At 34.9% G+C, this 12,547-nt stretch overlaps 1 protein-coding gene and 1 long non-coding RNA gene across 3 annotated transcripts; both read left to right on the top strand.

Moving 5' to 3' along the window:
* Window positions 1–534: 534 nt before the first annotated feature.
* LOC118050712 (uncharacterized) lies at window positions 535–4,015 on the top strand. The gene is made up of 2 exons (XR_004687914.2): window positions 535–1,004; window positions 3,580–4,015. It is a non-coding gene; the product is annotated as an uncharacterized lncRNA (long non-coding RNA).
* A 1,281-nt stretch (window positions 4,016–5,296) lies between these two features.
* Window positions 5,297–12,507, top strand: LOC118050711 (uncharacterized). 2 transcript variants are annotated; one of them, XM_035061136.2, is made up of 9 exons: window positions 5,299–5,799; window positions 6,733–6,841; window positions 6,939–7,113; window positions 7,794–7,923; window positions 8,390–8,507; window positions 8,636–8,810; window positions 10,388–10,441; window positions 10,564–10,605; window positions 12,054–12,507. In XM_035061136.2, exons 1-9 carry the CDS (start codon window positions 5,363–5,365, stop codon window positions 12,062–12,064), a joined length of 1,251 nt encoding a protein of 416 aa, XP_034917027.1. In that variant the 5' UTR covers window positions 5,299–5,362; the 3' UTR covers window positions 12,065–12,507. The 2 variants fall into 2 exon arrangements, with proteins under 2 accessions (XP_073264962.1, XP_034917027.1); XM_073408861.1 differs by lacking the exons at window positions 10,564–10,605; window positions 12,054–12,507 and having other exon boundaries at window positions 5,297–5,799; window positions 10,256–10,396.
* The last annotated feature ends 40 nt before the right edge of the window (window positions 12,508–12,547 follow it).

Genomic DNA, 12,547 nt, shown 5'->3' with positions numbered 1-12,547 from the left:
CACCTTTACTCTGAGCCTTATGTCCTGGTGTTATTTTTTCAACTAATGCATTCACTTCCACGCTTCTATCCAGCCCTGGAATTGCTAGAATACCTCTGGAATGGTCTTCTGCTGTCTGTTCTCGCCGTTTGGGAAGCCAAAAAGTGTTGGAACTGCGAGGACAATAATTCCATCTGCATGACAGACTGTTCAATCTTGGTCCCCTGCTTTAGCCAACGCTCCTTATTTTCTGCCATTGATTCCTGCCATACTAAATGATGATTTTGCAGTTGATTGTCTAACCTTTTACAATATTCATCCATTACCTTCGAATTTGTTATAGTCTACCATTGTTCAATGAATTAGGTAGCTATTGCAAGCTTTGATATCAATTATTAAGCTTAGCTTAACAAAAAATAAAAAAATAAAGAGAAACAAAGAGAAGAGCATAGAGTGAAGGGAGACATGTTTTTGTTTTTTTTTTTTTTTTTTTGTGGTTAATACACAAACTCTGCTTCCTTTTATAATTTTCCTCCCATGCATTACATGTTTATTCCCAAGTCCACTGACTCTTAATTAATTCTAATAACCTTATACGAGTTCCACATCAGACGACTCTTGCAACTACTTAACAATAACCCTAATTACCCATAAGTTTGGCTGTAACAATCCAACTGTAACAATCTACTCTACCTCCACTAATAACACCCATAAAGAATTTCACCCAATTCCAATCCTAAAGTGTTTCTGTACTTCCATTAAATAGTTGGCAAACGATTCGAAATCCCAAGGAATGTGGATTTTGATGAAACTGAGAAGGAAAATTTTGAACTCCACGATGATGGGCTAGGATTTTCTGGTGCCGGAGGGGACAAGAAGCACTTGGATGCTCCAGCACTAGAGGTGAAGGAGCTATTTGCCAGAGCAGTGGAGGGAGCTAAGTTGGCGCGGTTATGTAAGGAGTTGCCGACGCATAAGCCAGCTACAATTGCGAGGATACTAAATGGGCAGAGAAAATGGATGAGGTAGGAAGATGCCACTTATATTATCGTTTATTGTACTCGAATTAGCAAAATGAGACTTGGTTTAGGATACTATTTTATTATCAAACTTGGGTTTTAAAATTTTTGTTTTGCAGTGCTATTATTTTAGTGCTTGGTGTTTTATTTTATACCATGATTAAATGCTCAGATACTAAAAATTTATGGGTTGTGATATTAATTTAAAGGGGTTATTACTAAAATTTGGTATCATATGGGAAAATGATGGCAGAGATCTTGACTTGTGAATTAGGTTGTCGTGAAGCTGGATGCTTTTAGGATCAAGCTGGAGTTTTATCTAAACCCCTAGGTTGAAATAGAGAAAGATGGAGTGTCATCACTGGGATTTCTTTTTTATTGTTAGGTGTATAAATAGATGGTGCAGTAGTTTTGGTATCAGTTTGATTTTGCATTGTCCACTAAGTTAGCAGATTACATGGGCAATGAGTAAAAGTTTGTGAAATGCAGAGAGATTTTTTATGATATTATCAGTCAGGGACGTGTTCCCACTGGATATCTGATAATGACTGTTCAAAGTAGCCTGGAGGAATTGTGCAACATTTATGATTCAGTCGGGAGGTTGCCAGCCACAACTGGGTTTGTACAGTTCTTTGTTTAGAGCTCTTGTGAGCAAACCGGGGGTGATTGCAAAATATTGTCTTAAACATGTTGAGTTTAATTATCATAATTTGGTGACATGTGGACTTGAGGTACATAAGTATATTTATGATGGTCTCATTTGGCTACATAGCTATGATCAAGATACAATAGATAAAGAAAGACTTGCATCATTAAGGCAAGAGATGAAGCAAGCAGGAATAGAGAAGAGATAAGAAGTGCTTATTTCCATGTTGAGAGTTTATGCAAAGGTTCTAAATCTAGAGGAAGCAGAAAGGACTTGGCTCAAACTCATCCGTCTTGATGAAGATCACCCATCACAAGTTTTTTATGTAGAATGAAAGTCTTTTCAAAGGCAGGAGAATCTATAAAATCATTGGAGACATTTACGAAGATGCAAGAGGTTTTAAATTCTTACAATGTTGCCCTATATCATAAAATTATAGAAGTCTTGCACGAGTCTGAAAAAGTGAAACTTACAGAGTTGCTTTTACAAGAGTTAGTTCAGGGTGGTATGAAGTCGCTTACTCCGTCTTTTATTGCTGTAATGTATATTTACCTTAATTTCAATTTACATGATAAATTAGAGTCGGCCTCCTCTTCGTGCCTTGAGAAATGTCGATCCAGCCGGAGTGTCCATGTCATACACTTGGATTCTTTGGTGAAGCTGGTAATCTTGACAAGGTTGAGGAGATATTTAACCATGTGTGTAATAACAAAACAATCAGTGTTAATGCCAGACCATGCAATACTATTTTAAGTGGATACCTCTCATTTGGATACCATGTAAAGGCAGAAATAATATATTATCTATTGTGCCAAAAGAAATATGATATTGAATCTGTTCTGATTTTGAGCAGGAAAGCTGTAAGAAAGCCTTCTTTCCTCAAGCTTGGCAAAGAGCAAAGAGAGATATTAGTGGGTTTACTCTTTCTTACAGGAAAGCTGTAAGAAAGCACGTGATTCAGTTTGAGTTCAATTAGAATTCTATCACAAATTTTATTTTTAGGAGACATTTACATGACCAGCACAATGAGTGGCTGCATCCATCTTGTAAGCCTGGTGATGATAGTAATACTGGTGACATCCCTAGCAGATTTTATACAGTATCACACTCTTATTTTGAATTCGATGTAGACTAGTTCTGGCCAAGAGGCTAGCCTTAACTCCCAAAGCTAATCACAGGTGGCTGTCATCTCAGCTTCTTGCATGCCAGTACATGTATGGGGTCATAGAACATCATCAAGGGATATTATGGTGAAGCTAATAAGAAGTGTTAGGGGGCGTTAGAAGGGTTATCAAAACTTTGAAATCAAAATCCCTGGATCGCAGGGTGAAGAATAAAGGGGAAAGTGTTTTGGATAGGTGTTTTTGGAAGTGTTTCTACATGGTTTTGGAAACTGGTAGAACCTTATATCTTAGATGACTTGAAAGATTTTCTAAAAGTTGGTTATCATACCTTAGAGAATAATATGTCAGAATTTCAAAATATGAATTTTGATAGCGGGTTTGATTTCGATGAAGAGGCGTCTGAGGATGGTGACATGGACAGCTAATAGGAACTTTTGTGGGCATACTAGGCATTGTATGGTTCAACTCTTGTTTTCTGGGATTTGCTCTGAGACCGCCAAGGTTGAAAATGATTGGATGTGAAACCCACATGCTTATCCACTTACGTTGTATCACTGTCAACAACCTCAGAGCTGTGCATATAGATGTTTATATGTATTGAAATTAGCAGTTTGATTAAACTGGTTTTGAGTGTATCTCATTTTATTGCCTCATTTATGTTTGGTGTGTTCAAGAGTATCATATGTTTAATTTCAACGTTGTTGTGGTTTGTGTCAAGAGTTTAAATCTGAAAACCTGTTTCTCCACGTGTGATGTCATCTCTCTAAACTTTGCTGTAACTTGAAGCGTTAATGGAGCTCCTGCTTTTCAGACTTTAGTCGGGTGTGCTATCCAGAGACCTATCTTTTTGATAAAGCCATGTTCACTGCAACTCTCCCAGTCAAAATCTTGCGATGAACTTCAAGTATGTGGATTTTATAACGGCTTTGTTGTCACAGATATGCCTTTTATTGCTTCCCTGCCGCACACCTTCTGATTTTTCTCCATAACTTTTCTACATGGTGCCACATGATAAAAGGCGCTTCAGTCTCAGCAATTCACAACCTTCCATGCACGAATATTGATGGAATCTGTGATTAGGGCGAGGACAAGGCATTCGGATTGGACTCAGGAGAGGATAAAGGATCAAGTTTTCTCCTCTTCTTGTTTTTTGGTTTCCAGTCTTTAATTTATCTTTTGAAACAACAATGCAAAATAAAAGAATGGAAAGGAAATGGTGATGGTGATGCCATTATTTCTTTTGTTTTTGTGCTGTTTTTTCTTCATAATCTTCTTGCGTGTGTTAGCGTTGGCGATATGTGTTGTAGCATGCATTTCTGCTTCTGGATGCGCTGCGCTCCTCTTGAAAAAAGGCACTTCTGTATATTTAACACATATGGCATGCTTTTGCATGAATAAACACAAAACTATTAAGCATTTAATAGATGATCCGGTGATAGTTGCTTGAGACTAAAAGATTTGTGTTTTATATAATTTCAAGTTTGAGTCATGGGGTTATTAATAAGATAGTTATTGGAAATTTATATAATTGTTAATTTTAAAACATATAAGATTAATCAAGATGCATAGAAGCTATCTTGGACATCCACATTAATAATAATAAAAAAACTATTGAAAATAAAGATTGCTAAACAAAAAATGATTGAAAAAAGGAAAACTGGGAAGATGTTGTTAACAGATTCATGCCTTGCTCGTGCAACCTTTGCTAGGAGGTCTCAAAAGTGCCAGCTATCACGGAAAAATATTGTTCGGATATTTTAGTTTTTGTATTTTAAAAGTATTTTTTAAAAAAAATTAACTGTTTTTTTTATTTTAAATTAATATTTAAGATTTTTTTTTATTTTTATTTATTGATTTAAAAATAAATTTTAAAAAATAAAATAAAAAATACTATTTTAAAATTACATTAAAAAATAATTATTATTACGTTATCAAATATATTTTTTTATCTACCAAATTTAAGGATTTTGTTTTTCCTGAATTATTTATTGATCCATTGGAGGGGGTGAAATCAATCCAAGGAACGTGAGTTTTTTCTTTTTATTATAGCATTTGTTTATCCAATTTGCAAAATACTTTTACCCATAATTTTAAAATCTGCCTGCGTGACATGTTGATCCAAAAAACCGGTTGATCTGGGAATAGAATCAAACTGGGTTAAAGAAAAAAAAAAAAAAAAACTCGATGTGACCTGGCAATACGGCAAGATCCGGTTGCAAACTCATTAACTTTTTTTTTTTTACTAAAATAATATCGTTTTAATTTTATTTAAAAATAAAAATTTGACTTGATCGATCCAATTAAGATCCAATAATCCGATCAAAATATGAAATCTGGATTTTAAACCGGTCTTAAAAAGTATGCTTTTACCCCTTTCCATATGTAAAAATGATTGTGAAATTTACCATTTTAAAATTGTGTGGACCCACGGTCAGTCGGATTTATCAAATAATAAATAGCTTTCTAGGTAAGCTGATATATTTCTTTTTTCCCTAAAAAATTGAAAAAAAAAAAGAAAGAAAGAAAGAAAAGAAAAGGATATCGTTCTCTTTTTATGATTCCAGAAACACCCTTACACACCTGCCTTGCATTGCATGAGAGAAGACTCCACTCTCAAAACAACAACAACAAAAATAAATAAAGAAATAAAGAAAGAAAGAAGATTGGTGCCGAGTGAGGGAGTGGGTTTCCAGGAAGAGAATAAAGAAGAAATGGTGTTGGACTCGGACCTCGTGACTCGGCTCCGTGAAATACTCAGGAGGTCGGACTTGGACACGGCCACTGCCGGCAGTATACGGCGGCAGTTGGAGGAGGATCTCGGCGTTGATTTATCTGAAAAAAAGAAGTTTATTAGAGAGCAAATTGATACTTTTCTCGAAACCTTTAATGGAGGAGAAGGTAAATCAGAGAATCTGTCAGAAAATGAAAATACCGAAAACGACGCCGTTGATGACGAGGAAAATGAAAACGACGGCGTTAAAGAGGAAGAGGAAGAGGAAGAGGAAGAGACTGAGACAAAGGAAAGCAAAGGGTACCTTTTTTCTTTACTTATATTTATGGTTAAATAAGCAACATAGTGTGTAATGAATTAATCTTGCATGCATGTAGAGATTGCTTGCAAATTATTTTTTTGGGAAAGAAATAAGGTGTTATTTTTTTTTATGGGAAATAGAAATTAGATATTGAGATTTATTGTTTATCGTTTATGGACATATTGCTTGGCTTTTTTTTTAATTGGGATATAGTTTTTGCGGTGCCATTATGTAGTTCTAATTAGGTCAAGAACTTTGTGTCTTATGAGCTGTGTACGCTAATTGCTTTTCTATGCATTTTTTTCGGAGTGTATGTTATGTTATGTTTTGTTTTATAAGAAAATGAAAGCATAAGTTTAACCGTGGGAAATGAATAATGTGACGCTGCTTAGAGATTATTGATGATTAAATTGGGGAGGATATTGGATTGGAAGCAAAATTAGATTATTTGTCCATGACTTACTTTGAGATTACATTGGAAGTGAAGTTAGTATATGATGTTTTGGTGTGTGTTGGTTCATCACGGGTTAGCGAGTATGAGAGAGGTAGTCTTTTTGTAGATTTTAGTGATACAGTCTAGAAATGTCATCCTCTCTTTTATGAGTTCTAAAGAAGTAATTTTTAGATGCCGAATTAGTCAAGGACGTGTTTTCTCTACTTTTAATGCTTAATAATTTTCATTGATTATTTCTTTCTTTTTAGTTTTTGCACTGGATCTATTTGGTGTTTTAGTGGGTTTATTTTGAATACTAAATCTTTGAGTTTCATTTCAGAGGCTTTATTAATTTTCTGTTTGTTTATTTTCTTATACAGAAAGAAAATAGGTGTGTGTTTGCTTCCATTTTAATTTAATGCATGTCAGATGTCCAATTATCCCGGATACCAGTTTCTTATTAATCATGCTAGTCACTCTTGTGTTATCAATCATTTAGGTCAAACAAGACAGGAAAAGTGAGGAAAAGAGGTGGCTTTACTAAATTAAGTAGCTTATCTCCACAACTTCAAGCAGTTGTTGGAGTGCCTGAATTGGCCAGAACTGAGGTTTGTTGAAGATGATTCATTTCTGGAGATTGGTTCAGGTGGTAGTTCATCATGGATCAGGTTCTCACTTTGGTTCTCCTTACTTCTGCTATCCCAGGTTGTGAAGAAGCTTTGGGCCTATATCCGCGAGAACAACTTGCAGGATCCAAAGAATAGGAAGAAAATAAAATGTGATGAAGCATTGCGTGCTGTCTTCCGTGTAAATTCAATTGACATGTTTCAAATGAGCAAAGCCCTGTCCAAGCATATTTGGCCATTAACTGGAGAAGATGGTACTTTCTTTAATAAGTTATCCTCTTTTGTTTTTTTCTGTTTCGGGACAATGGGTTGTTAGTTGTTTTTGCTTGATAGTAGTAACTTATTGCTTTTGATGTGTAAGGTCGTTTAGGATGTTTATGCATTCTTTTATCCTGTTCTAATTATGAATTACTTGTGTTTCTGTTAGTTTAGGAAATTGGGCGTATTTTGCTTTGGCAATTAAATCCAACAATGTAATTTTTATCTTCCCAAAAAAAAAAAAAAGCTGATGGGGGAGAGTATACATTAACCTTATACTAAGATTTTATTTCTTACAAATCAGTGGGCAGGGAAAGTGCTTGCATTAAACTTTGTTTGGTTTGACAATTTTTTTATCAGATATTTTGACTATGATTTTTTTTATTTCCTCTCCTGGGTTGATATTACTGACCTCCTCCCTTTTTATTGGTTGTGGTGTAATACTTTGTTATTCCAGGGAAACTAATCCTTTCCCCTGGTATCTTGATAAATTAGGATGTTTATATTTTCTGCACTTTCAACTGCAACTCCTACAAACAGGCTTTGAACTTCTGCTTTATTTCATTACGGCACATTATAATCCTCTTAACTATTTACCTTTAGAGATCTCTTCTTAATGTGTTATCAGATGATTGTTTGGCTGTTATATTAATCAATGATATTATTGAACCATCAGAACGTGTAAAACAGAAAGAAAAACGTGAAGACAGTAATGATTTTGGGAATGAAGGAGACAATGGAGGGGAAGAGGAGGAGGAGGAGGAAGAGGTAAAGAAAGAGAGTAATGGAAGAAGAAAGAAAGGACGGTGGGTTTCTTGTACTCGTTTTTTCTTTTTTCCATGAGTGAATTTCTATTCTTGTTTGCCATTATTTTGAGTTTCCTAATGATTCCCCTACTTGACAGCGTGGGAATTACCCATGCTCGCATTAACTTATGATATGGTTACTTTAGGGGTTGAGGTTTTCTTTATGACTAAATGCAACTTCTTCCTTAAAATATCACCACTGAAAATAATGAGGTGGTTAGCTCTCCCTTAGACAAATTCCTGCCATTTTATGGACTAAAGAAATTTTGGTTCAGGTTCTAAAAATTATTAATTTTCATAACCATTCTACATGTTTGAGGCTTACTGGAGTGGATGATATGAGGTTGTTTGTGATTAGTGGTCCTAGACTGATATTAGTAAATGTGAGGACTAGCATGACATTCTTATTCCATTAAATATAATATTTATGGTTGTTTTATGGACTAAATAATCTTATCTTATCCAGTAAATCTGCTAAGGTGGATGAAAATGTTAAGAAAAGAGGAGGCGGCTTTACTAAATTGTGCAGTCTTTCTCCTCAACTTCAAGAGCTTGTTGGTGTTCCTGAATTGGCCAGAACTGGGGTATTTTAACAGATGCCTGGATGCTCTTTATGTTATCAGTTGAGCTGAAGAATGATTGTTTAAGATTTATTTTTTTTACTAAATCATAGTCCATACTTGTTTCTTCCTGTCCCCTTTTGTTTTGGTAGGTTGTGAAGAAGCTCTGGGCCTATATCCGGGAGAAGAATTTGCAAGATCCAAAGAATAAGCGAAACATAATATGTGATGAATCACTGCGTGCTCTTTTTAATGTTGATTCTATTGACATGTTTCAAATGAATAAAGCCCTGTCCAAACACATATGGGCTGTCTGTGAGGAAGATGGTACGCACTTAATGAGCTTTTCTTTTAAATTTATTGTATGTTAAGGCAAGCCTTTAGGGTAATATTGTCCAGAAAACTTTGCTTCTTTATCTTCACTATAATAAAATACTTTCTTGGGCAATTTGTTACTTTAATTTCAAATCAAATTTAGTTTTTAGCCTCAGTATTGAAAGACGTGTGCTTCAAATTGATGCATCAAATTTAGAACAGGGGATCTCACAAAAACCTGCATTATCTAATTTTTTGAACAACATCTCAAAGTTGCTTGATCAAAGTGATAAAAGACATGTGAACCTTTTCTTTTGTATGTAATGTTTGCACACTTTCCTTTCAGTTCATGAACATATGAATAAGGATTGATGATTCAGCTTCTTTTAACTGACTTTCTATTAAAGTGAAAAAAGATACTTGGCTGGTATATCCTTTAGGCTGTATCCTGTGGATAAAATTGTTGTTGCATGCATTTAGGGATTGGATGTCTGGTTGCCACCTCTTAAAGATGAAGAGGAAACTACATTGCTGGGGAGAGAGGCAAAACAAACATGATAGAATGTGTAGCATAGATGTGTCAAACATATATCCCATGTTATGTCTGTGTTTTTCACCAAGTGCAGTTCTTCTTAACTTCCAGGCAATGTGGCCTTTATTGTCTTAGAAGTTAATCCTAACTACTAACAATATATATATCTCAGTTAGAGTAAGCTGGTTCACCCTAGGTTTCATAACTTCTAATGGTTCTATTACACTCTTATTTTAAGTTAGTGCTCTCCTTGTGAAGTTCATACAAACTACAGATGATAAATTTCTTGAGAGTGACCTTAATTTTTTTTAGTACTTGCCATTTTACATGATATTTTGTAATTTTTGTTCCCATCTCTGAAGAGGACCTCTTTTATCAATTGGTGATTGGAAACCTTCATAGTGTTTAATTTTAAGCTTTTGAATTGGTTTAATAACTCATATCTCTTAGATGAATGATTAGAACATCTTAGGGATACCCCCTTTGACACATGTTGCATGGTTTGATTTAATCAATGTACATTTTCTCCTTCCAAACTGCTTTTCTTCTTTTTATTTTATATAGCAGTTTTTGTTAACTTTGATTATTGCGTGAACGTAAATGGTCACAAATATAACTTATTAGGTTTCAAGTTGTTTGAGAAAGAATTGATGGATCAACAATGAGGAATAAATTTAAAGTATTGTTGGAATACTTTCTATGAGCCAGGAACTTCTTTTTCTTCATCATATTAGTAAATGCCATCTACTTCTTTCTCTTACTTTGGTAGGCTCTAGTTTAAATGTAGAGGAGCCCAACTAGTTTGGGATTAAGGCTAGTGAGTTGAGTATCATAGAGCTTAATGAATTTAGGTGTTTTATGCACTGACTATGGCCTTTTCTCATTAATTTTTATTCATTAAACTTTTAATTTTATCATATTGCAGTTGTCAAAAATATGTTGTGCAAATCTCGTTTGTTGTGTTGACACAAAATCACAACTCAAGTATTCTCTAGTATCTGGGAATCATGAGAATGTTCAAATTGCTTAAAGAAAATGTTTTATCCTGATCTTGTAGCTCCAAGCAACTCTTCACCAAAGGAAAAGGGGGCTAAACAAGGAAGAGAAGAAGGTGAGACTAGTAACTAATAACGCTTTTATTTTCGTAGTAGTTGCACAACCTTCTCGCATAAGAAAACTGAGGATGAATTCTGGCACTCTAATAATGACAACCTGTTATTTCTCACTATTCAGATCCTGATGAACCTAAACAGAAAGAAAAACGGCAGAAGAAAGGTGCTTATCTCCTTGCTCCCCTTCAAATCTCAGATGCTCTTGTCAATTTTTTTGGCACTGGTGAAAATGCATTATCTCGATCTGATGTTGTAAATAGAATGTGGGAATATATAAAAGAGAATGATCTCCAGGCATGTCATCACCTTCCTGATCAAGATTTTGTTCTGACAGTTCAATAATTCTGATGTTCATATGTACATTCCATGAATGTGACTAAATTCCATTAGCAACTGAATCTTCATGCAGTGGACAAATTGGTTTGATGAACTATCTTTCACGGACACTGGTGTTTTGCCAGCTTCAATTAATTGATCTGCTGACAAGCCTGTTGGTAAAGCTTGCACAATATCATGTTCAGAGAATAGGCTTGAGGCTAGACATAGGAATAATGCAAATATAGATACACTACAGAGAATAAATTGAAGTGAGGGCTGTTAATAACAAAGAGAGATGCTTTTGGCTTGGTAACATTCATATTGATAGAGCTTTGCATTGAGTTTGTCTTGGTAACTTTCATATTGACAGAGCTTGCGTTAAGTTTAAGCTTGGTAGCATTCATATTTTGTGCGCCAATATTCAATACACATATAATTGTGTGTCTGCATGCATGAATGTGTGTGTTTCAGAACCATCTCTTCATCCTATGCAAGAAAGCTTTTTGAGTGGATGGTGTTATCAGTTACATGGTTTATCTATTTTCACTATAAATCTAGCCCTGTGTTTTCATGAATTTTCTCTTCATTCTATGATCTTTATTGAAGTATATTGAGTGGAGGGTGTCACCAGTTACATGGTTTATCAATTTTCTTATAGAAATCCAGCCCTGAGTAGGTCTCCACCATGATAAGGAAAGACCAAGTTTGCTACAAAATTACAACGTGCACTCTGAAAATAACCAGAGTGCCAGTAACTTGAAATTTTCTAAATCTGAATTGCAAGGCATGAATGTACACATGTGATGCACCTGTTTTTCAAAAAGAGAAAACAGTGATCTTTCAATCCATTTTCTTATTTGTCTTCTTTCATAAGATGTGTTAATGAAAAGAGAGGAAAGGATAGCTGAAACTAATTTATGAATGCAAGTCACAGCTTAAGAGGCTGAATTTCGATGTTCATATCTGAAGTTAACCCTGAGCGAGTTAGATAGCAATGACACTGTTGAATTTAAACTGCTTGGCCGAATACACTTCCAGTCATGGCTGTGTCTGTGACCCTTCCGGTACTACCAAACATAGTATGTCCTTTGAAGTATGGTTATGTTTAATTTTTGTTGTTATTATTAAGCTCTGGACCTTTTTTCTCGAGGTTTATGATAATCTCTTGTTCTATCATACTGATGCATTTGGTAAAATGATCAGCTTTATTTTGTCTTTGTTGTTTTTTAGACTTCTGTCAATTTCAGGCAGCTGCACCTTTACATACTGAGAGTTTTCTTATTTTTTCTTAAGGATCCTGCTGATAAGAGGAGAATTCTTTGTGATGACAAGCTAAAAGAACTATTTGAGGTTGACTCCTTCAGTGGCTTTCACAGTCTCAAAGCTCCTGTCATCTCATTTTATCAAGACAGAACAGTGAGTTGCTTATATGTACATAACTTGAGCCCATCAAAAGTGGGAAATTTTGCTTGAGTTGAATTTACCCTTTTCCATTTCGCCCTGGCAACCTGTATGCTCTTTGTTGAAGAAATGGAAATAGTTTTGCAAAGTAGTTCTTTTTACTAATTTTTCTTATAGGATTTCTAATTTGCATTCCCCCCCTTTTTTACCTCTCCTGTTTGAGGAGGTTTCTTTCAACCTATTTTTTATCTTTTCTTTGTATTCTTTTTTTACTTTGGCGTGGAGATATGTGGTACTGTGGTGGGATGAGTTGGTTTACCTCCTATACATGATTTGCTTCTTTATATGCCAATATCTCTTAGAATTTTACAAGGAGTGGAATGATA

This window comes from Populus alba, chromosome 4, assembly GCF_005239225.2.
Source record: "Populus alba chromosome 4, ASM523922v2, whole genome shotgun sequence".
Lineage (NCBI taxonomy): Eukaryota > Viridiplantae > Streptophyta > Magnoliopsida > Malpighiales > Salicaceae > Populus > Populus alba.
The sequence above is the reverse complement of the archived record's forward strand: the minus strand, read 5'-3'. Positions and strand labels throughout refer to the sequence as shown.

Coding starts and splice junctions, on each gene's coding strand:
- LOC118050711 (XM_035061136.2), top strand. CDS start 5,363: ATGAGAGAAGACTCCACTCTCAAAACAACAACAACAAAAATAAATAAA. Junction 7,924..8,389: donor GGAAGAAGAAAGAAAGGACG/GTGGGTTTCTTG, acceptor TATCTTATCCAG/TAAATCTGCTAAGGTGGATG. Junction 10,442..10,563: donor TAAACAAGGAAGAGAAGAAG/GTGAGACTAGTA, acceptor CTCACTATTCAG/ATCCTGATGAACCTAAACAG.